This window comes from Bombyx mandarina, chromosome 04, assembly GCF_030267445.1.
Source record: "Bombyx mandarina strain Sakado chromosome 04, ASM3026744v2".
Lineage (NCBI taxonomy): Eukaryota > Metazoa > Arthropoda > Insecta > Lepidoptera > Bombycidae > Bombyx > Bombyx mandarina.
Window position 1 is genome coordinate 9,400,701 of NC_143211.1, and position 25,433 is coordinate 9,426,133.

Below are 25,433 nucleotides of genomic sequence, written 5' to 3' on the forward strand. Positions count from 1 at the left end.
TGTCCTCTTCAAAAACCGGAATTTGGTTGTAGGCCTTGACGAGGTCAATTGTTGAATAGATGGCGCTGCCTGTGAGTTGCTGCGTGAAGTCTTGCAAATGCCTTACAGGATATTGATCAGGTATTGTGCGTGCGTTCAACATCCTATAGTCTCCACATGGACGCCAACCATCGTCTTTCTTGCGGACTAAGTGAAGAGGCGAAGACCACGGGCTGTCGGATCTGCGTGCTGTTCCATCCTGCAGCATTTGATCAAATTCCTTTTTTGCAATTCTCAGACGCTCCGGATCTAAGCGCCGAGGACGACTGAAAACTGGTGGGCTTGCGGTAGTTCGAATGTGGTGGACAGTCGAATGCTGGACGTTATTAGGTCTACCGGCAGGACGGGTAACATCTGGATACTCTCTCAGCAGTTGATGGTATACTGAGTTGTCCGTAGTGGTGCGAACGGATGAAATTGCCTCTGTTGAATTCTTTGTTGGCGCGGCAACAGTAAGTGCTGTAATGCCATCGATAAGGCGTTGATTGCGGCAATCGACTAGTAGGCTATAGTATCCTAGGAAGTCGACACCGATGATAGGCTTCGTCACATCTGCTACGATGAAACGCCAAGTGAAACTACGTCGTAGTCCTAAGTCCAGCGTAAGAGGTAGGTCACCGTAGGTGGATATGATTGATCCATTGGCTGCGAATAGCTCGTATTGAGTTTTGATGCGTGGCTCCCGAACAGCGGATCGCGGAAAGACGCACAGGTCTGAACCCGTATCTACCAGATATTGCACCTTCGTTTTGCGGTCCGTTATGAACAGGCGGCTCGTTAAGGAAAGGCAGTCGTTAACCGCCACTATTGGCTGCCTTGAGAGTTTCCCGCCTTCTGGTAGGTACATGGCTGGGTGCATCTTCTTGCTCGCTCTCCAAAGCGGTAGTGGAAGAAGCAGTATGGATGATCGCTTGGACGAGAACGGGAACGTGAACGACTTCTTGAGTTCCTACTTTCTTTAAAGCGAGGCCGTGGGCGTCTGCGTAGATCCATACTCATAGTCTCGAGTTTTCGACTGAGTTCCTCCACTTTACGGGTCAACGCGTCAATGGTGCTTGGTATAACAGCAGATGTTGACAAACTGGCTACTTGACTTGCTACTTGCATGGTTACTGGAACGACATCATTGACACGATCTGCAAGTTCGGCTAAATCTTCTAGCGACATCTTAGTTTGCTGCGCTGCTATGCATGTCTGCAGATGAGTAGGTAAGCGACTTGCCCAGATGGTGCGGATGAAGTCGCTCGGAACATTTTCTCCGGCCAAAAGCTGCAGGTGTCGAAGGAACTGTGTAGGTTTGCGATCTCCCATCTCCTCATGCATCAACAATTGCTTAATCTTCTTTTCTTGCGAAGCTGATAATCTCCGTATGAGTTCATTTTTGATCGTCTCATATTTGTTGGAGGCTGGAGGTGACACGATCAACCCCCGGATTTCTGCTGCATGCTGCGGTTCCAGTTGCGACAACACGTAGTAGAATTTCGTGGCGTCTGCGCTTATATTGGACAAGGTGAACTGCCCTTCCAGCTGAGCAAACCACAGTTCTGGGTCTTCGGGGTTGAACTTAGGCGTCTTCACTCCTACACGGTAGGTTCCTCCCAGTAGCACATCGTCGGTAGCTTCGGACTGCATGTTGCGTGTTTATAGAATTGTCGATAGGTCACCAGTGAAGTATTCCAGATGGTCTGTATGTATACTAGTGTTAAAATTACGGCACAATCGTATTTATAGTGAAAACCAAAACTAGAACTATAACTATAACTTGTAGTCAATAATAATTTGCGCAGGAGTTGCCGCCCCTTTCAACATGTCCTCCGCCTGAAGAACAATAGATCAAAGCGTGGCCATCTTGTGTCTTTACCACTTCGACAAATAAGATGCGCCGGCGACATGTTGCAAGGGGCGTGGTTTAACAGTCTTTGCACACGGCACTCGGATCACCTGATGTGACGTAAAATCGTATGATTTCTGTGCTTCGTTGAGATGTGCGAGTTGACTTGCTCACTCGCCACACTACTTAAATTCTATCCTAAACATTCTTCTTAAAACTAATGATGAAATCGCATCGTCGCTTTGTTTAATACTACTTTAAATGTAGGAATAATAGATTTATAATACCTTAGGTCGATAACGCGCATGCGCACCGGGTGATTTTTTTGTGCCCACCAAATATCCTCCCAGCGGTATCGTTCCCACGCACCACTCCAGTACACCCGACTGGCGGGACAGAGGCACCACCTGAACAAAATGAACCAATATGTTTAATAAATAAAATAAAATAAAAACCATACACTACTAACAAACCGTCGTCGTCTTCGTGGCCTAAAGGAAAGACGTCCGGTGCATTCGTATCTAGCGATGCAACGGTGTTCGAATCCGACAGACGGGTACCAATTTTTGTAATGAATTACGGACTTAACAAATGTTCACGATTGACTTCCACGGTAAAGGAAATAAAAAATAAAAATCAAACTCGCAAAATTATAATTTGCGTAATTACTGGTGGTAAGACGTCTTGAGTCCGCACGGGTAGGTACCACCACCCTGACTAATTCTGCCGTGAAGCAGTAATGCTCTTCGATTTTAAGAGTGGGGCAGCAGTTGTACTGTAAAAACTGAGACCTTAGAACTATTATCTCAAGGTAGATAGCGGCATTTACGTTTAGATGTTTTTGGGCTCCGCTAACCACTGAACACCAGGTGGGCCGTGAGCTCCACCTATCTATGCATTAAAAAAAAAACATATTGTCTATCGCTATTTTTAATACCGATATTACCTTGTATGTTCGGATCAGCAGCTTGATTCGACTAGTGACCGGATTGTTTTCTAGTAAAGCGTTGACTATGTTGAAGACTTGTTGCATTACCGCGTCCTGCCTCAAATCATCTTTACCCTGTAAAATTATTTGTGGCCATTAGTGACGCACCTGAAGCGGTTCTTTAAGACTAGAAAATCAATGGAGTTACCTTAATCAACAGTATCCTATTTTGTCCGGTCGAATCAAGGCATGTCACTTTTTTCGGGAAGTTAATCCCTCCAACCAATTCGAAGTAGTTGTCGAATGATTTTAAAGCTGAAACAGATTATTATGAACGAGTTCACATTGCAATAGTTGACAAAACGTTGTTTAAAATTATCAATGAATGTATATGTGACGTTTAAACATCACAATCAAAGACTCCTCTTCATCATTTCAGAAACGTATGTACGAGTATAATTCACTATAGTCGTAAAACTTTAGAAACCTCAACTGTACAACGGACTTGTGGAAATGTTGTTTAAAATTCCAGTGCAATCGCCATCAATATATATACATAATATACACATGGAATACATATGGAATAATCCAGTAATAAAATACTTAATTGCGTTTTCTCTAATAACCAGTCAGGTCATAAGTATTGTCACACAGTAAAAACTTTTCTTTTAGAATGCTGGCCACAAAAAAGTTTATTGAATTCGAATTACGAATTGTTCATGAAAATAAAAATGTATACTTTTAGAATTTTACTCATTTTTAAATATGGAGTGGACGCTTAAAGAAGACCGTGTTGCAGTTATTGCGTTGCATCGTTGCGGTTACGCGCCAATTCAAATTTTTAACATACTGAAAAATGTTAATATAACCAAAAGATTCGTTTATCGTACCATCAAACGATACAATGAAGACTCTAGTGTAGATGACAGGTCAAGAAGTGGTCGCCCTCGGTCTGTTAGGAGTCCAGCAGTGATAAAAGCTGTGAAGGCGCGAATTCAAAGAAATCCCAAACGTAAGCAGAAACTGTTGGCCCTTCAGATGGGGTTAAGCAAAACCACGGTGAAAAGGGTGTTAAATGAAGACTTAGGGCTTCGGGCATATCGAAGAAAAACAGGACATCGTTTGAATGCTCGTCTAATGGACCTGAGACTGAAGAGATGCCGCGCTTTGTTGAAGCGGTACGCGGGAAAAAAATATCGGGAAATTATTTTTTCGGATGAAAAAATTTTTACCATAGAAGAGAGCTACAACAAACAAAATGATAAGGTGTACGCACACAGTAGTGAAGAAGCGAGCAACCGTATTCCGCGTGTCCAACGAGGTCATTTTCCATCCTCGCTCATGGTATGGTTGGGAGTTTCTTATTGGGGCTTAACAGAGGTACATTTTTGTGAGAAAGGTGTAAAAACGAATGCAGTTATGTATCAAAATACAGTCCTGACGAACCTTGTGGAACCTGTTTCTCATACCATGTTCAATAACAGGCACTGGGTATTCCAACAAGATTCGGCGCCAGCTCATAGAGCGAAGAGCACACAAGACTGGCTGGCGGCGCGTGAAATCGACTTCATCCGGCACGAAGACTGGCCCTCCTCCAGTCCAGATTTGAATCCGTTAGATTACAAGATATGGCAACACTTGGAGGAAAAGGCGTGCTCAAAGCCTCATCCCAATTTGGAGTCACTCAAGACATCCTTGATTAAGGCAGCCGCCGATATTGACATGGACCTCCGTCGTGCTGCGATAGACGACTGGCCGCGCAGATTGAAGGCCTGTATTCAAAATCACGGAGGTCATTTTGAATAAACTTTAGTGTCATAAGAATCTATGTTTTGTTAAGTTCATTTTGGTATATGAATGGTTACATAATGAATAAACTTGTTTCAATTATTTTACATTAAACATGTGACAAAATTTATGACCTGACTAGGTATATTAAGAAAAAAACATTTAGAGCCTTTAATCTCTTTTTAAATTAATAATTTAATATTTAAGATTATATAAGAGGAATCTTAACAGATCCGTGATTTACCGATCATGTTTCGTGATATACACGGCGAAGCGTTCCCGTCTACACGATTGAAAAATAACAAAAAGTTCTCTGCAACTTAGCTTATCTTTAACACCGTTTACCACTAAATTCAAGGTATTATACATATTTATGTTGCATTGTACTAAATGAAAACCGTTTAAAAATCGATCTCTAAAACACGGTTTCAGATTAAAATAACGGACTACTGAACAGAACTTTTTTTTTTATTGCCCTATTGTAGGCAGACGAGCATACGGCCCACCTGATGGTGAGTGGTTACCGTCGCCCATGGACTTCAGCAATGCCAGGGGCAGAGCCAAGCTGCTGCCTTAACACTCCCCACAAGCCTCTTTTGAAGATTCAGTTTTGTTGCGATTTCTTTACAGAGGTCCAAAAATCTTACCTGGAAAATCAGAGTACGTGCAGTCATCTCTAATAGGTATCGTCGCGGTCGGCACGGGTATAGCGTCCAAATGACCGAGCCTCAGTATTCGTTCAGTTGCCGGGATGGCTTGTTTCACTTCTTTCGACGAAGGTTCGAGATTAGCGAAAGCTATCATTGCTGTAAAACAAAAATGAAAGTTTCATCCAACTTTTTTTTTTATTGCTTAGATGGGTGGACGTGCTCACAGCCCACCTGGTGTTAAGTGGTTACTGGAGCCCATAGACATCCACAAAGTAAATGCGCCACCCACCTTGAGATATAAGTTCTAAGGTCTCAAGTATAGTTACAACGGCTGCCCCACCCTTCAAACCGAAACGCATTACTGCTTTACGGCAGAAATAGGCAGGGTGGTGGTATCCACCCGCGCGGACTCACAAGAGGTCTTAGCACCAGTTCCAAGTTCCAAGTTCAGTACCAAGAGTTTTAATTCAATTATTTTTTTATAGAATATGAACAGTAGGCAGCGGCTTGGGTCTGCTCCTGGCATTGCTGAAGTCCATGGGCGACGGTAACCACTTACCATCAGGTGGGCCATACGCTCGTCTGCCTACAAAGGCAATAAAAAAAACATACCATCGCACATTCTTTCCATTTGGGACATAATCGATGCCATAGATTCGTTTTCTTTACTTAGTTCAGCACTCAATGCCTGAGCGGCGACGACTCTGGGCTCGTGGGCTCTGGACTGCGTATTTCCTGGTTTTAAGTTTAGTGCAATCGTTTTGTCTTTGTCTGAATTCTTCAAACTAAACAGAATGGGAAGTGTGTGGTGGGGATGATCGATGGCACATCTCTCTGAAACAGAAATAACAAGGAGAATAGGACCTGCAGCAAAACTAAAAAAGTGACCTTCTAGAACGTGACGTCATTTGTGGGTATTTTAATGACGGCATCAAACAAATATTTATCCCAAACGAATAAAAAATAATAAACATTTGACGGTGTACAGACCCTTTCTCTAGGAAATGACCTTGAAACATTATGTATTTAAAATTATACAAAACAAGATATATTGTTTGTTTTAAACGAATATGACCAAGGAATACATTTTTCCATCAATTCACACCTTTTTACTATTTTATTGTCAGAAGCTATTTATAGTGATTGCTTAAATATAATTGTAGGGATTTACACAATTTTATAAGAGCAAATTTGTTCGTACGACTAGGATATCATCAACACGTAAGGCTGAGTTCACACGGCATTGTCCTGCACGTTTTCTTTGTATTATTTTAACGTGCAATCACCCGGGTGAGATTTTCGGGTGATACGGTAGATTTTCACTGTGAACTGATATTTTTTTTGCATGCAGTACGTGCCGTGTGCGACTAAAGACAGCAATAGTTTAGAGTGAGAGCGCATGATCGCCGCCGCCATTTTAGATTCGTTTCTTTATTGGCGCGGCTTATACAACGTATGTGCCACTATTCATTCGATAAGACGTATACTGCAAATAAACGTGCAGAAAAATACCGTGTGAGTCCAACCTTATCACCGAGGGGTAACGACTTTTTGGCGGAAACGCGTGGGGTGAAGTTGTGTGATTTGTTTTATTTTATCTATTTAGTGTTTCTTCAGGTTTAAATGTGTAATAACGGTGGTTTATTAACTGTTTAATAACTGTGAAAGTGCACAAATGTGGGAAAATGAAACAAAGCCGCTGGACGTAACTACTCGTGATCCTCCAAAAAGTCCACTGAAAAAATTTTCAGTAAATGACCATCATTTTACTAAGATTATATTTCATCCCATATCATCTCATCTCGTTTCATTTTATTTCATCCCAGTTGATTAATGTCTCAATTAATCATTTTCATTTCATTTTATTTCACTCCATATTATCATTTTTCATAAAAATATGAATATAAATTAAAATAAGACATGACTTAAAGGTCTTAGTTGCCAGGTCATAAAATCCCTTAAAAAAAACCGGGCGGGAACAATATATTACTTACTTATGATCTTCTTCAAATTTTCCGCAAACGCTGTTCGTTCAGTATTCAATCTGGGCACCAACTGAGGCAGTACCGTAATAAACTTCCTCGACGGTATGGCGTGTAGCAAATCAGTGAACTTTTCGCCGTTCGACTCTTCGAAATCAAAACTTGGATTGTCGAGCCATAATGAAATGACACGAAAAACACACAAATTGTTCAGCTCGCATTGCTTCAACGAACGTAAGTAGTACCTTAAAAAATAATTTTAAATCAATTATGCAAATATTTCTTTATTTATTTATGTACATACAAAAAAGAAGACATAGTACAGAGTAATAGGAAAATTATGTACAAAGGCACTGCTTATTTCTTTAAGAAATCTCTTCCAGCAGACCTGCGAGAGGATTATGAGAATAATAATTAAAAGTCATGAGTGTGTGTAGAACAGCTAAAATAACAAATACAACATGAGAATTATAGTAATGCAATAGTATAACATAGCAAATATTGTTAAACTTGAATACAAAATATTATAAGTAGCACATTATATACGAAGAGTATAGAACAATGATCATTCGGTTGATGAGAGATAGAATTCTTTGACCTTGTATTTAAAAACAGAAATAAATATGTTTAATATATAAATATGATATCAATTATTATTATTATTATTAAATTATTTTGTTACATTTGCTATCAACTGGCTTTATCTTATTAATAATCAAAACAATACTGCTTCCTTCAATACCAAAGGTGAGTTTTAAAAAAAAAGTACCTCATGGCCAAACTTAGAAAGTTTTCCTTCACGGCTTTAGTATTAGCAATTTCGGTTTCATCCAGCTTCCTAAATCGATCGTTTACAATTAGGGCTCTCTGCTCGTCCCTAAAACATTAAAGGTTCCGGTTATTAAATCATATTTCCAAACAAGCCGTTATAATACAATTACTTACTGGTGGTAGGACCTCTTGTGAGTCCGCACGGGTAGGTACCACCACCCTGCCTATTTTTGCCGTGAAGCAGTAATGCGTTTCGGTTTGAAGGGTGGGGCAGCCGTTGTAACTATACTGAGACCTTAGAACTTATATCTCAAGGTGGGTGGCGCATTTACGTTGTAGATGTCCATGGGCTCTAATAACCACTTAATATCAGGTGGGCTGTGAGCTCGTTCACGCATCCAAGCAATAAATAAAAAAAGTTTGACGTGCCTGGTCAGTGATTGTTGCGTTGAACGTAATGAAGATGTGGTGTCCTTGATGTTCTCTAAGCATTTCACTTTGTTCTCAAAAACGGAGGAGTTCATGTACGCCTCGACCTGGGCAAATGAAAGTAACGAATGCAGTAGCCACTATCTCTAGTTTTAAGCAGGCATGCATGTTTTGCGATAGAAATATGTATATTAAAAAAATACTATTTAAATACAGATAACACGGTATTTGACAACACTGTTCCACTATAACACGAAAAGAAAAATTCTCCAAAAGCCCTCTTATAACACGTTACTTCTATAACATACTTCGATAACGAGATTTTTGTTTAAAATATTACACTATACTCTATGAATACATAATATATGGCGATAGCCGAAATTTTACTGCTTAATTTTATGTATAATAGTTAAAAAAAGCTGGTGCGCTTGCAACTTGGCGCACGTGAAATAAGTGAAACTTCTTTTGCGGTTTGTGGTATTGTGGTGTTCTCTCTTTTTCTAGCGATAATTTCAAACATTACTTTTATTTAAAATACCGATCTCTTTAAATATTTTAGAAACTAAACTGTTCACACCGTTGGCCTTACATATGTTTTTAGTTCATTATTTAAAATAAGTTACTTGTTTGTACTCCGCGTCAGCAAATTTGGCGATGTCATAGTAGACTTTGAATCTCGTCTGCTTATGATCAGTAGCCTTCATGACGTCCAGACTTTTCATCAGGTACTTTTCAATGATGTCTCTGACGTTCTCGCGTTTCGACTCTGCCATCCACAACCCGTACTGCCTGGAACATTGTGCGAACGTCGAGTTAATTCATAGAGGCCACCGAGAAATGTAGATCTGCACGACGACCTAAATTTAGTACCGATAAGTAAGTATCTTAAGGAAGCGTCAGAACGCTACTTTGAAAAAGCAGCGCGACACGATGACCCTCTTGTCGTGGTCCCGCTAATTACTTATCTGATCGCGACGGGGCAACGCAAAGCCGCCATCGTCCGAAGCATGTCTTGTCGGATCCCCCGGATTCACTCTCGGTGCTTTTAGGCCTCTCAAGCTCCAGTCACCGTCCTCGTCGAACTTGTCTGCGACGAAGAGTTCGACGAGCGAACTAAACCATAGACACAGCCCACTCGCCGGATCTTCTCAGTGGGTCGCGATACCGATCCGGTGGTAGACTCTTCGAAGCACTGCTCTTGCTACAGCTAGTGTTAGCAATTTCTCTCAGGTAGAGCCCCTGAGCTCATCTACCCGTCCGGGCGTAGCTGGAATAGTCCCCTAGGCTACCAGCGAATAGGCGGAAAAAAAAGATACCACCTCAACTAGTCGATTATAGTGCTACCCGGACACGAAATTGCGTGCTTAGTGCGAGTTTCATAACTTCTCGATCGCTAAAAGATAACTCAAATTTGTATGCAGTTGCCTATTGGAACAGCTTCCCTTGGTTTGCCGCTAGAGGCGCTATTCAACTCCACACAAATTCGTGTTAACTTTTACGCGATCGAGAAGTTAAAAAACTCACACTAAGCACACAGTTTTTATTATTATTTTATTTCCCTTGTAGGCAGACGAGCATACGGCCCACCTGATGGTGAGTGGTTACCGTCGCCCATGGACTTCAGCAATGCCAGGGGCAGAACCAAGTCGCTGCCTACCGCTTAATACTCTCCACAAGCCTCGTTTGAAGAAGGACATGTCATAGCGCTCGGGAAACACCGTGGAGGGGAGCTCATTCCATAGCCGGATGGTACGTGGCAAAAAGACCTCTGGAAACGCACTGTGGATGACCGCAGTGGCTCCAGGTAGTATGGATGAACTCTACTCCGGTGGCGGGCGGTGCGATGGTAAAAACGAGATACCGGTATCATCTCGAACAATTCCTCAGAGCAAGGTATTATAGTAACACATATATGAATTAGCGAGTTACCTTAGAGCAGCCGCACTGGTCGTAGCATCTACAGTCGGATTGGTAACGACATTCTTTAGCAAGGAAATAGCGATCTCTCTGTGTCCCTTCGCCCAAGATATTTCGCTTTCCGCTAAAGTCACCTCATCGGGCACCTGCAGGTCCTTTACTGTCGCAATTAGCCGTTGAGACATCTGTATTCTACCATGAGCGAGAGATAGTTCTGTAAAAAGACGTTAAATGAGATGAAAGGTTTAAACGGAATGTTGAGCGTTTGTTTTTTAAAACGATTAAGCTTTATAAAGACTAGTGGCCCCCCAGTAGTCGAAATTCGACTATAATTAATTGAAATTATACCTAAGTTTAAACATTATTATGGTTCTACTCGTATTATCAAAGGCTAGACATATAATACTTCTATAATCACAGATTTCGCCAAGACTACACTATAGACAAATAATATTAAAGCCAAACAATATTAATCTATTCTCATTTTGACCGCAGACTTTAAAAAATAACAAAAGTTTGACAATAAACAAAAGAGTAGACGTGTGTGTGTGCGTGTGTCAAATACACGGTAGTGTGTGTAATGTATTTTTTATTTATTTAATGTATTTTTTATGATAATTATAAAAAAATATATCATTACGCACTTCTTCTCTATACCTATTCTCTATAAGTGTGGGAAATTTCATACTCTACCGTCCGCGCAATTTTCGTAAAAAGGGGTACAAAGTTTTTGCTTCACCTATTATATGTATAGATATATAGGTTTAAGGTGCTTTCATACTACGCTATACTATAGTGCCATATAGTATAGCAGCGTAAACTTAACCAATAATATATAGTACAGTACAGTGTGAACGTGTCCATTACAATGTATGGTGTGCGATATTGTTATGCTATGAGCTATACACTATATTATGCTATTATTTATAGCGTACCTAGTCTGAAGGAAGCTTAACTCTTTGACAGCTATGTAGATCAACGGTACTTTAAGTAGCGCAGTGATGTAATTAAGTCGATTTCTGTTACTAAGGTGCCGTAACATCTAGTAGGCTCTGGGAAGGACGAATCCGAAGATACTGAGAATGAATCTATTTCGAAGACTAAAACATACATTAAAAACAAAAGAAGGCAAAGTTCGGCAATCCAGGCGCTTAATAACAAAAATCGACATAATTACTTCAGTGCGTCACGTAGGGCACCGGTGACCTACATAGCAGTCAAAGAACTAAAGATTAATAACGAACAGTAGTGTGAATTAGCACGTGTGTTCTATAAATTCTTCACTCAAACTCTAAAAAAGGACAGGCCAAAACGAACTCACCGGCATATTGTATCTGCAGCGAAACGATATCTTTCAGCAAGTCGTGGTAGCGGCCCGCGGCGTGCTCCAGCATCATCACGCGTTGCGAAATCAGAGCCTCGACGTACTTGAAGTCGTTAAAACGAGGTAGGTTTTCGGTTCGCCAACGTTTGAGCAAATCGTTTATCGATATATCGGCCGATCTAACCGAATAGTAATCTTCGATGTCTTTGAATATGTGTAGTTCTCGAACGATTTTGTATACGCTCTGACTGGTCTCCATGTTGAGGTTCTGACAGAGCGTGGCTACGGCTATTTTGGCTCTGTTCAAGGGCACTATTCTGTCCAGATCAATTTTCGTAGTTTCCTCTCCAACACACGCTCTGAGGCAAGCATATTGGAACGCTCTTAATATGGAATTCGGATTGAAATTACCATTCCTCGAATTCTCGTCTAACTCCTTCGTGTCAACAAATTCACTCCAGTCACCTGTTGATCACCAATTTTTTAAATGTAGATTATAAGAAACACTAGCGACCCGCCCTCGCTTCGCTTCGGAAACATTAAATTTTATTATTGATAGCTGAGTCCCGAAATGTTATCCGCGGTCGTACCGCGGGGCGAAGCTAGTCTAAAAAAAGTAGCTTAAATTACTCCTTATATCATCAGCCACCTGTCAGTGAAAGTCCCGTCAAAATCGATCGAGCCGTTCCAGAGATTAGCCGGAACAAACAAACAGACAGGCAGACAGACCGACAGACAGACAGATGTTAAAAAATGTTATTTTGGTGTATGTACCGTATATATATTCATATGCATGTAGTAAAAAGCGGTTATTTCAATATTACAAACTGGTAGTTTTCCAATTACAGCACAAGAGCGCATTATGCGGCATAATGCTCAACGTTGAATGTTCCAACTACAGCAACGCTTCGCACAATCGACCACTCTCAAAAGTACTGCCCTTGCGTGAGACTCGCAATCGATACCGACTCAGTGACAGAAAATTTACAAGTTTCTTTAAGTTGTCATTGATCGAAATTTTGTTTATACTATCGTTAGTAATATTATTTAATGTTGAAACAAATTGTAAGGCTTTCGTTTGGTCGTAGTTTCTTAGAAATAATCAATGTTAATTAAAACTGTGCTAACTTAGCGCACTCTGCTGATACATTTGAAAACTAATTCACGTTCCAATTAAGCTTCAGCATAATTCGGCATTGTGCGTCACTGAGTCGCATTATGCTCTGTAATTGGAAAACTACCACAGACACCCCCAATTTTATTTATATGTATAGATTATTGAGTTACAATCTATAGGGAATAACAGTTAACGTACCCAAAAACGACATGCATTCGTACTTTATCTCGTTTAAGTAGTCGTTGTCGGGCAACGATTTAATGTACTGCAAGGCGAGGTGATGCATTCCCGACTTGTGTAGCGAGCGCGCGACGCCGGCGTGCAGGGCGCGGTCTGCGCGCGCGCCCCGGGACAGCGCCGCGTCGTGCAGCAGCAGCGCGTCCGCGAACTGCCCCGTGTGGATCAGGTACTTGCGCTTCTCGCTCTCCACGGTGAGGTGCGCGGTGCCGCAGCCCTCCACCGCGTCCGTGTCGCCGATCGACACGTAGCACTGCGCACGAATCCTCAGTCGAATCATACTAAACCATAGACAACGACATTGAAGTCGTCGTGGCCTAACGGATAAGACGTCCGGTGCATTCGTGTTGAGCGATGCACCGGTGTTCGAATCCCAGGCGGGGTACCAATTTTTCTAATGAATTACGCACTCGACAAATGTTCACGATTGACTTCCACGGTAAAGGATAACATCGTGTAATAAAAATAAAAAAACCCGCAAAATTATAATTTGCGTAATTACTGGTGGTAGGACCTCTTGAGTGTCAGCGCGGGTGGGTACCGCCACCCTGCCTATTTCTGCCGTGAAGCAGTAATGCGTTTCGGTTTGAAGGGTGGGGTAGCCGTTGTAACTATACTGAGGCCTTGGAACTTATGTCTCAAGATGGGTGGCTCATTTACGTTGTGGATGTCTATGGGCTCCAGTAACCACTTAACACCAGGTGGGCTGTGAGCCCGTCCACCCATCTAAGAAATAAAAAAATAAATATAAAAAACTTAGCGAAGCTGGATTAGTGCCTTAGGGCACCCGCGAATAGGTACGAAAAAAAAGCATCATACTGCTGAACATATTGTTCATTATTATTTATTGCTATTCTCTGAAACGAGTGCGTGTTAGTTTTTATACGACCGATACGCTATCTCAAATACAATTTTAAGCAATTATTGAAGTTCAATGTCGTAAAATCAAATATTCTTAAATATGTCAACAACTATATAATGTGGTGTACTCCTTTTTTTTTTCAAGTTTAAACTAGATCTAATTTTTTAAAAAGAAATATAATTATAATTGTGTACTGACTAGAGCGTAAAAAAATTGAAAATTGCATTCTGCTTAATTCATATCATTCATAATAAAGCATCTGCCTTTTTAACCCTTTCGCTACGTCGTTTCGTGGCGGGTGACTATAGCCGGTAACACTACGGGCTAGTTTGTTTTAAAGAATCAGTGAGAACTATGAAATACCTTTCTTAATATCCGTTGCATGTTTTCCCCTCCTTCTAAGCTTGCAGCTTTTTCGGGTGACGCCGGAGGAACACCGCCGTTCTTAGCGAACGCCCAGAGCTCGCCGTAATAAACTGCGATCAGGTTTTGATCTGAAATCGTTGCAGCCCAAGCAACTTTGTCATATTCTAGATTCAAATAGTTTAATGAATCAACTTCGGTATTTATTCTGCAAACAAATTATTGAACCATTACACAACGAATCATTGACGTTTGATTGGAGTTTATTTTGGGAATTGGATAGTTTGGTGCAATACAAGGATATAATAAAATTATTTACATAATTACAAAAAATTTGTTTTAAATATATACATACAAATAAAACCTATTTTTTTTATTGCCTTTGTAGGCAGACGAGCATACGGCCCACCTGATGGTAAGTGATTACCGTCGCCCATGGACATCAGCAATGCCAGGGGCATAGCCAAGCCGCTGCCTACAAAATATAATACATAATATATCCAATACAACAACACTTAAAGTTATTATGAATATCATCCTCACGCCATAAAATAGCCTTCAACCACACTGTAATGTTGTGGACCTATGAATTCTCTCCATACTAACGCAATTAGATTTAAAAATCCGATCTTTTTTTTGATGGGTGGACGAGCTCATAGCCCACCTGGTGTTAAATGGTTACTGGAGCCCATAGACATCTACAACGTAAATGCGCCACCCACCTTGAGATATAAGGTCTAAGGTCTCAGTATAGTTACAACGGCTACCCCACCCTTCGAACCGAAACGCATTACTGCTTCACGGCGGAAATAGGCGAGGTGGTGGTACCTACCCGTGCGGACTCCCAAGAGGTCCTACCAGCAGTGATCTTTCAATTTCGGGACAGTTCAAACTACTAATTATGGTTTCGATGTAGTTTATTATCAATATCGTATTTATTATGAAAATAAAAAATGGATATGTTTATTAGTAATATCGTTTGCTCGCGTTCCATACGTAGTTGATTGGATTGTAACCTTGCAGAATCCACAACTCTTCTAGGAACGTTATTAGAATATTACCAACAACGTGTCACTAGAGCGGGTTGTCTTTCAGATATCCAAAGCTTAGCGAGGAGAAAAAAATGTAAATTGATTATGAAAACGTAAATTTTTTGATTATACAAAAATCCTTACCTCAAATAGTAAGCTCTTTGTAAGCGGACGAATTCAACAATATCCAACATATATTGAATCATCTGTTTTTGTCCATAATCTAACCCATGGCCCGACGCGGAGCTCACGCGACTGTTACTACTGCTGTCGACTTTATCCTCGAAAGTTTGTTCCCAAATATAATTAAAGACCGCGTTAATTTGTGTCCCGAGCATTTCGATTTTACCTTCAGTCGAACTAGAAAAAAGCAGGACACCTACCAAAGGCGCTAGAATATCTCTACAGACGTGAGGCTGAAAACCAAAGAATTTAATAATTATAATTTTTCTTCAAACTACACCTAAGCGACCGGAGAAGTAAATCTTATATATAAAATTCTCGTATCACAATGTTAGTTACCATACTCCTCTGAAACGGTTTAACCGATTTTTATGCATGTTCAGTTGGTCTGGGAATCGGCTACTATCTACTTTTCATACCCCTAAGTGATAAGGGTTGTCTACCCCTAACATTAATTTTTCTCCTACCTACGCCGAAAGTTCGGTTTTCGTCCCGCTGAACAGGGAAGAAAGTATAACTTTTCCTCCCGCTGTACAGGGAAGACAGTGTAACTTTTTCTCCCGCTGTACAGGGAAGAAAGTGTAACTTTTTTCCCCTGGGTACAAGTGCGCATGCGCGTTATTGTCTACGTCTGCTCTCACGCACCTAAAATTCTCCGCCATTGTTGCGCTCGAGTAATTTGCAATATTGTGTTTAGTGTAAAAGTGAAATAAACAAAAGGCAACAAAATTTAATAGTGAAGTATTAAACAAAGATGAGTTCATCGGACAGTTCTTATTCAATTAGTAGTAGTTTATTTAAAAATTTAAAAACAGTTAAATAGTTTTTTTATGAGTACGGGGGGACTCCGCCCCCCCTACCCCCGGCCAGGGCTTCGCCCCTGGACCCCGGCTCGGTACTCCACGAACTTTCGGCCTGATAGTAGAAAAAATACTATGTGCACCGCGTGAGAAAAGTTCGACATTTCCTCCAGCGTGTTTGCCATTTGCAATATTACACGCGGGAGGAAATGTCCAACTTTTCTCTCTTGGTGCACAATGTTCTATTTTTTTTATTGTTTGTACATTTTTTTGTTTGTTATAATGAGGCATTATGTGGTTGAATGAGGTTTTGTCATTTTTATATTCCATAATCGTTCACAGCGCTACATGCCTCTTTCACTCATTTACCACATCTTTACACACTTATAATAAGTTAGTTTTTTTTTCTACACTAGAAATTCCCTAGAAATCTTATATATGGCAAAACAGCGTTTGCCGGGTTAGCTAGTTTAATGTAAAAATCACCTTTAATTGGCAGACTTCATACAACGTATCCGAATAGGGACAGGTCGGTTTTATGAGCTTCAGCAGAGTGCAAGTGACTCGTTGCAACCAATCATGGCTTACATCTTTGCTGTTGTTATTCCAATTAGAAATCAAAGCCCTCAAGAAAATTCCATCCACATATTCAATGCTGTAGTCGGTGTAGGCGTGTATGTTAAGTTTAATTGTGACGGGAAACGTATTGCTCGATGACACCAAGGGCTTCAGTATCTGCTTGCACTGTTTATCTATATCTACAAAGTAATTACAGATATATACATATAAATATGGGATTTCAATATTTTATACAAGTCATTATGTTCGTAGCAAAAACGGCCTACGTTTTTGGGCCATGTGTTACCATGAAATAGTAGATTGCTCATTAATAAGGAGTGTGATATGAAATTAATAAGAATAATTAGTTATTTTATAGAATGCTAGCTGATTTTTTCCCCCTACCTAATAGCTGGTAGCCTAAGGGGCTATTTCAGCTCCACACGAATTGAACTCACGGGCTTGACCTGAGAGAATTTCTAACACTAGAAAGAGCAGTCGCTGAATCTACCACCGGAATCGCGACCCACAGAAAATTCGACGAGAAACTCAATACATCAAGACGCAATCTCGGTGAAGTACATACACTTTTTACTAACAAAAATATATCTTAAAGGAATAACTAGGAATATCACATTCACGGAAACGTTCTTTATTTTACGTTTTTGCTACTAAATTTTATAGGGTATACAGAAAATTTGGTTTACAGTTCGTACCAATTGTATCGATATCCTCGAAGCATTTCAAAATGTTGCTTAATGTTTCGGCTGCTCTAGATGTCACGGTGGGATTGTCGTCCATTAGTGTTTCAGATAGAGACTTTACGACAATCGTTACAAAACACTTGGTAGGGGTCACGCTGACGACATTGTGCGTGTCGCGAGGAGGTACGGTCACTAAAGTCTTCAAATCGTAAATACCCATTTCTGCTAAGCAATTACACGTTTCCACAATCGTCTGAAAATATTGAACATTATGCACAGAAGTTGAAATTAAACACACAAACACAGCCTACAAACCTTACTACCTTATTATCTCTTGTTGACTTCAAGATGTCGTTCAATGAATTTATAATTTGATGTATAATGCTCGTTGCGCAATCCTCGGAGAATCCTTTCGAGTTCAAATCGTTCAAGCACCGATCGATGAAGTGTTTATTGGTGAACAAACACTTTCGTAAATTTAAAAGCGTTTCGTAACTGAAAATTTAGATTTGATGGAAAAATAATGCAATTAGGTAAAAGTACATCGTTCTGCGTATTTCTGCCGTGAAGCAGTAATGCGTTTCGGTTTGAAGGGTGGGGCACCCGTTATGACCATACTTGAGACCTTTGACCTTATATCTCAAGGTGGGTGGCGCATTTACGTTGTATGACGTTGTTACGTTGATGTCTATGGGCTCCAGTAACCACATAACACCAGGTGGGCTGTGAGCTCGTCCACCCATCTAAGCAATAAAAAAACATTGTTCCGTCTGAAAGTATTTTTAAAATGTTTTCTTTTTATTATTTTTATTCTTAGAAGATTTTGTTACATCTGTACGGCATGGGATGACATGCCTGGGCCTAGAATCATACCACCCGTTCTTTTCATAGGTGTTGCAAAGGCGACTAAGGATGTAACCGAATTGGCAGCATCGTTTTCAAAGTACACTAAGTACTACCACACTCGCAAAGTAAGTACAATACCATCATCCTTCCCATTGCTGCCGCGAAACAATCGGGCGTACCGATTCTAAGGGTGGGGCAACCGTTATATATGCGATTCAAACTTCAACCTAATTATTTTCCCCTAACCCCTTTGCTAACACTAGTTGTAGCAAGAGCAGTGCTTTGAAGGTAGTTTCTTCCAGGTCGGAATCCCGACCCAATAAGAAGATCGGGCGAGAAACTCAGTGGGCTGTGTAACGTGTGTGACGATAATAATATAGACCCGCTCACCTGGGATACACCAAGCTCAGTTTGTACGTCCTAAGCTTCTCAGTAAACGATCTCACGGTAGAGCATTCCATGTCATCTACAAGCCCTTGAGAAACCGAACTCATAAAGTCTAGAACGTCTTCGCTACAGTTCAAGCAATCTTTCATTTCCACTGTCAAATAATGTATCAAAGGTTCACATTCTTTTACAAAACCCTCTTCTTGTTTTATCATCAAAATCGGTAACAGCTGAGACACTGACGTTTTAATCAGATCAGCTTTATTTATTAATATTCTTTCAAATATTATTTTTAAGCCCTTTACGTAAATTTCAACATTTTTACTATTATCACTGTCGTTGATCGCATGGGCGAAGCTCTTGCAAGCAAAATTACATATGAATGCATCTGAAGATTGTTCTTGCGGAATACTTTCCAAAATCGTAATGTAGGCGTGCAACGCTGAAATTCTCGATTCTGGACAATTTTCATTTATTACGCGGCTCCATACTTTGAATAATATGTTGAATATTGCTAATGGTTGATTTCCGCAAAGATACTGCATTATGCTACAATCGGAGAGTTCCTAAAATAAAAAATAGTCGCCTTAAATAAAAAAAGCCGGAATTTGAAGAGTTATTCCACAAGCTACACGACACGATTTGAGGTCACAACATGCGGCATACATATACCATCCACCATATTCTGTAATATTTACGTCGGCAAACTGTATCGTGTCGTATTGAAAACACATTAGAAACGAAAATAAACCATTGCCGCACGTCACATGCGTTTACACAAAAGATAACTTATATTAAATTAGCAAATACCATAAACCCGCATTGTAACTCAACGTTCGCACAGAGTCAACGACCCCGGAGCGTCAGCTGATTTTGTGTTACATTGCGTAGTATTGAAATCAACGTTACTAAAGCTTTTTTTTATGACATCGGGTCAGATATCAGCAAACTAAACGCTCGTCGCGTTACTGCGTGATCTTTAGCAAGGTTAATTAAGGTTAATTAGTTCATACAAAACGTAATCTCACCCCGATGAAATCCAAAACAGACAAGTATACTCGTTTCGAATAGTAAAAGCTTCGGTTTTTATTCTGTATATCGATTCCGAACAAGCGGTTAGCATCACTGTGATCGCACAGGTGCACGGCGGTCAACATCAATATCTCTCCAACGTTTTCGACGAAGAGATTAGTCCACTTGTCGCGCGTCAGCATTTGTCCCGTTTGATGAAACATCTTCTGCCCGCTTTCCAATGACTCTTTAAAACTGGCCGGCAGTTCGGACAAACAATGAAGTTTGTACTTGTCGATCACTACGTAAGGTAACGACAGGGCTACGATGTGTGGAAAACTGTCCTGAAAAAATTTTAATGACGTTATAATTTTTTAATAAAATTGCTCAAAAACATTTTAGCATGCAACATACGTGGGAATACCTCGATGACTTCTTCTAGTGATTGTTTCGTTTTTTTTTTTTTTATTAAATGCAATAGAGAGCTTTCCTTGATGTTACCCCCGCTGTTCCACAGTGCGTCCGCTGGGATCAACCAGTTCTTATATCGTTCAAGAAATACGTTAATATCATCGCACTTAAAGAAATTAAGAGGCAGCGTCTCAATCGTTAAATTATTCGTGAACCAAAAATGCAAAACTGAAAGAACGTTATCGTCCAGATAAACAGATATCTCCTTTACGTTTGAAATATGACATATTCTTTTAAGAATCTTCTCTGTTAAATGCATGTTTAAAGTTTTTTCGTTTTGGAATCGCAACACTTCCATTATCACTTGATGAACTAGCGATTTATTTATTTCCACTAAAGATATATACGCTCGCAAAATTGTATGCGTTCTGTTAGTGGCTTCGTCTTTCAATAGAATTTCTTTCTTGTGCAGAACCTGTAAATCGGAGAATTGATTTCCTTTTATTTGCATAACAGGGCATAAGAGCTCATGCCGATTCGTTTACTTCATACATAACCAGTAATTAAACAAATTTATAAATGTTACAGATTAATTTGATAACACTGTTAATCACTGACCAAGCATTGATTCATCATTGAAAACGCCTATGAATATTTTTTTTATTATCATTATTTTAAAGGTTACGGATCCCTTCAGATACTAATATACACGGTAGGCAGCGCCTTGGCTCTGCCCCTGGCATTGCTGAAGTCCATGGGCAACGGTAACCACTCACCATCAGGTGGGCCGTGTGCTCGTCTACCTACACGGGCAAAAAAAAACTGTAAAATACAATATTAAAAGCGAAACTCACGTTTATTAAAAACATATTTAATAAGCCAGCCAAGTATGACGAAACGTGGTCATTCGAAAAATTTGTAAAAACATATTGAAGCAAGTGGCAACAGTAAAGGCGAACGCTGTGAATGCCTCCTCGGATTTGATTCGTTATAGATTCCTCAAACATAGTTTCGTCAGAAAAATACCGACGGTTATTCAGGGAAACTATTTTGGCTGCACATTTGTAAACCGCAGCGGCTACCGCGGGAGGGTAGTACGACTTCTCGCAACGCTGTAGATAGCTCTTTATCATTATGCAACAATTTTGTTTCATAATTTCATTCTCAGACCAAATACTTTCGATCATGTTGTAAAGCGTTTTCAAAATTCCCAATGAAGCTTTTGGATTTCTGTACATTTCCTTGCAAATGTTTGCGATCAACTGAAACATTAAGCCTGAAAATAAACGGTCATAAATTCAATAAAAGTATGTATTTTAAATCAACACAATGCTAATGTCAATAAATTTTAATTTCGATGAACCATATTTTGACAATTTAAATATTATGTAGATGTCTTTTAGCATTAGCGGCATCCGGCACCATTACATCTTGACTGTTGAGAAATGAAGAAAATGATCTCAGTGATGTTCAGGCGTCAGACAGTATTTAAATTAACTTTTACTGAATATATTTTATAGAATCCACTCTGTCTATGGATTTATTACTGGTGCTAGGACCTCTTGTGAGTCCGCACGGGTAGGTGCCACCGCCCCGCCTATTTCTGCCGTGAAGCAGTAATGCGTTTCGGTTTGAAGCGTGGCAGCCGTTGTAACCATACTGAGACTTTAGAACTTATATCTCAAGGTGGGTGGCGCGTTTACGTCGTAGATGTCTATGGGCTCCAGTAACCACTTAATACCAGGTGGGCTGTGAGAATATCCACCCATCTAAGCAATAAAAAATAAATAAAATAAAAAATAAATGTATGAACACGCCTTTAACTCAATTAAAAGGTTACCTATAGGAGGTTGCTCCACACGACCGTCACTCAAGATTTTAATACATCTAAGAGCACATTGAGTGTCCTTGCTGTACGTATAACATTTGGGATCTAAAATCAATTCTAACAGCTCATCTCTATAAGGCCCTGGAATTCTGCAAAACGAAGCCAATACGTATACGCATTGATGTCTGAGAGCATCAATGTCTAGGTCGTCGTCTTCGGTACCAACTATGTCGTCATTTTCATCCTTAGTATCAACGTGCAATATATTACTAATGCAACGAAAGAAATCTTCATTAATACAATTACGAATTAGCGAGCCGAGAGCGGGACTCAAGTCAGCCGCCATAATGTCTTCGAGGCGCTGCAATAATTTTATTTTGACTGGAATTTGTGTGTTACTGGCTAAAACATCTTGTGAACGTTTGAACATCTGCGTCGCGGCCAATTCGATCGATTCCCGCAGCTCTTGTTTAAAATCGCATTTGTTCGTGCTATTTTTTATCATGCATTCCATAGCCACAACAACAATAGTTGTGTATTCAATGTACCGTAAAACATCGATGTCTTTTCTCTTCAATCTTTCGATATGTTCCCTCAGAGTTGTGATAAAATCGTTAGTCATGTGACTCAGTACGCCTCTCTGTATTTCAAACCGGTCAATATTAAGCTCACCGTATTCTACAATTTCGGGCGCATCAATATCAAACTCGCTAAACAAGATACAATCCTCGATAGATTTAAATAACAAATCGAAGTGGCCGTCTTCAGAAACGATTTTTTTTCTGTAAACATTCACATTCTCGTGTGCCAGTAATCTCGAAACAAATTCTTTAGTTTTCGATATATCAACGGAATGATTGTCTCCATTAACAAACCAAGAGTATAAACTTATTTTCGTTTCCAGACTGTTGAATTTGGTGAAAAACCTCTTCGAGATACTATTGACGGTCGCCACACTAGAATTTGTTACCGGCATACTTTTCTCAGTGTAAAATTTAACTAGCGTCTGTATGTTGTTGAATGACAAAATATTTAAATCCAATAAACTCTGAATTATTCTATGCATCGCTTTATGTGACGAACTATTAGACGACGAGTTTCTGAAACAAAAAAAAAGTTCTCTGATCCAATTTTATTATACCTACGTGTAGCATTTGCGTCTCGTAAATGTAACGTCGACATTCAAGCACAAGCACCGCTTGGTCAACAATGAGGATGATCGGTAGGCAGCGGCTTGGCTCACCCCTGGCATTGCTGAAGTCCATGGGCGACGGTAACCACTCACCATCAGGTGGGCCATATGCTTTCCTAAAAAGGTATTAAAAAAAAAAAAGATCTGTTACAAATTCTTACCGTACACAAGAATTCCAAAGTAACAGCGACGCGGCACTAGAATCGTCTTGTCCAGGTGTGGCATGTTCTGTTAGCTTCTTTAGAACGTCACAGGCTAACTCCTCGTAGATATCCCAGTTCACGTTAGCTTTATCATTGGTTATTATTGGCTCCAATACATTTATCAAAGTTAAGTAATCAAGGGGAGCGATTTCGTCGCCATACTTTCTTACGAACACTTGTATGATTCCCAACCTACAATAAAACAAACAAACATACAATTTTTTGTTTCTAAAAACACGTACACAAAAATAGAGGAGTTCACTCACCAAGGAACACTATTAATTCGCAATTCGTCTAAAAGATCTCGAAAAGTTTTTATTTTGTTAAAACTTATTTTTTGCCTTTTGTTCGATGGTCCAGGCTCATCGTCTAGTGATTGTATTACTTCGAAAATCTGAAATAACATACTTACAATATGACATAAAAGGAACATTAGGGTTTCATGTCCTACTTACTTTCCATACAAAAACGTCTAATGTTCTAGACTATTCTAAACTCTTTTACGGATCATTTGTATATTCTCAGAGCCAATAAAACATATTCGACGTCTTCATCTCACGTTCTTGTTTACGTCATCTCTTTATACATATTTTAGGTGAAAAAATTTACCAGTTGTTTCGTCTCACCTTAAGGTAAAACTAAACCAATATGTTTTGACTTTGCGGTAGGTTTAATGTGATGTGGTCGTATAAGGTAATAAGGGATTAATTAGAGAATGGCAGCGTCGTTCTCAGAACATAATATAATTTTACCATCGTTAATCAGTATTTACTAGTGATAGGGCGTATTGGGAGTCGGTCCCTTTGTTTTTTTCCTACCTATGCTGATAGCTTTGAGAGGCTATTTCACTCTCTCCTTGGCGGGTAGGTGAGATTACGGGGCTCAAACTCTAGTGTTGCTAACACTGGCCCTAGCAAGAGCAGTGCTTCGCAGAATCTACCACCGGATCGGAATCGCGACCCGATCCGGCGACAAACTCAGTGGGCAGTGGGAAAGTCACGCGTTGCGATTTAAGAGGGAGACAGCCGTCGCTATTGATTGATTGAGTATGCTTTATCATACACCGAATAATTTTAAAAAACAAAATATATTCAAAAAATGAATCGCCAAAAACTTAGATACCTATATGTTCGAATTTACTCCTCAAGGAAGCGGCATTCACGTTATATAGTCTATGGCAACCACTGAATAGGCAAGGTATTCGTGAGCTCGTTTATCCACAAACAGCAAATAAAAAAGTTGTCTCATTAATGAAAAGACAATTATGCATTCTGGTAGACAAAACATTCTATTTGGGGTTCGGTAACTACACTTACAATACCTCAAGTCGACCGTGCAATCGTCTGCCCATCTACGCCAAAAGAAACAGTAGAAGCTGAAACTCAAAACGAGACACATCACTACATAGTATAAAATAAAATCGCTTTCTCTGTCCCTATGTATGCTTAAATCTTTAAAACTACGCAACGGATTTTGATGCGGTTTTTTGATAGGGTGATTGAAGAGGAAGGTGTATATGTATAATAACATCCATTAAATAGTGGAGAAATCAATAATAAATTACAGTTTCCGAAGCGAAGCGAGGACGGGTCGCTAGTTAATTATATATTGACGCGTGCCCGCCCGCACATCCTAGGAAAGCTCGGAAAGAAATAACAGAAATCCATTCTTCGTAGAAATAATTATTGTACGTATGAATTTAATTTCCGTTCCACATACTAGACAGTGTACGTTGTCAGTCACGCCTAAAGTGTTATTATTAGTAGACATTTGAACATTTTACTAACTACCTGCTAAATTTTTTTCTATTAATAATTACGTCTCCTATTTGTCTCTCCCCTCTTCTCTCTCTCCCTCCTCCGTCCACTATTGATAACTACAAACCATCGCTTGACGCGCGGCTGCTTTGGATACGAGTGGCGACGACGAGACGCAACCCTGTCCGTCGACAGCCCACGACTACTCCGCCAAGAGCATCCGACTAGGAATTACGTCTCTTTGCACTCAGAATTGACAATTGCGGTGTGGCAGTTGCTAATTT

General features: G+C 40.0%; 1 protein-coding gene across 3 annotated transcripts in view; it reads right to left on the reverse strand.

Annotated features, from left to right (window-relative positions):
- tefu (Serine/threonine-protein kinase tefu) overlaps positions 1–25,433 on the reverse strand; it is a 36,742-nt gene that overhangs the window by 5,582 nt on the left and 5,727 nt on the right. For all 3 annotated transcript variants that reach the window (XM_089740322.1, XM_089740323.1, XM_089740324.1), the window contains exons 8-31: positions 23,659–23,786; positions 23,351–23,584; positions 22,010–23,097; positions 21,024–21,445; positions 20,183–20,644; positions 19,776–20,102; positions 18,751–19,313; positions 17,838–18,009; positions 17,527–17,767; positions 16,739–17,010; positions 15,414–15,685; positions 14,239–14,446; positions 12,975–13,266; positions 11,657–12,124; positions 10,348–10,549; positions 9,042–9,207; positions 8,419–8,525; positions 7,988–8,095; positions 7,231–7,463; positions 5,849–6,070; positions 5,234–5,392; positions 3,007–3,113; positions 2,817–2,933; positions 2,158–2,277 (exon numbers count right to left, since the gene is read on the reverse strand). In XM_089740322.1, the coding sequence (XP_089596448.1) occupies positions 2,158–2,277; positions 2,817–2,933; positions 3,007–3,113; positions 5,234–5,392; positions 5,849–6,070; positions 7,231–7,463; positions 7,988–8,095; positions 8,419–8,525; positions 9,042–9,207; positions 10,348–10,549; positions 11,657–12,124; positions 12,975–13,266; positions 14,239–14,446; positions 15,414–15,685; positions 16,739–17,010; positions 17,527–17,767; positions 17,838–18,009; positions 18,751–19,313; positions 19,776–20,102; positions 20,183–20,644; positions 21,024–21,445; positions 22,010–23,097; positions 23,351–23,584; positions 23,659–23,786 (6,690 nt within the window). The remainder of the gene's footprint in view (positions 1–2,157; positions 2,278–2,816; positions 2,934–3,006; positions 3,114–5,233; positions 5,393–5,848; positions 6,071–7,230; positions 7,464–7,987; positions 8,096–8,418; positions 8,526–9,041; positions 9,208–10,347; positions 10,550–11,656; positions 12,125–12,974; positions 13,267–14,238; positions 14,447–15,413; positions 15,686–16,738; positions 17,011–17,526; positions 17,768–17,837; positions 18,010–18,750; positions 19,314–19,775; positions 20,103–20,182; positions 20,645–21,023; positions 21,446–22,009; positions 23,098–23,350; positions 23,585–23,658; positions 23,787–25,433) is intronic.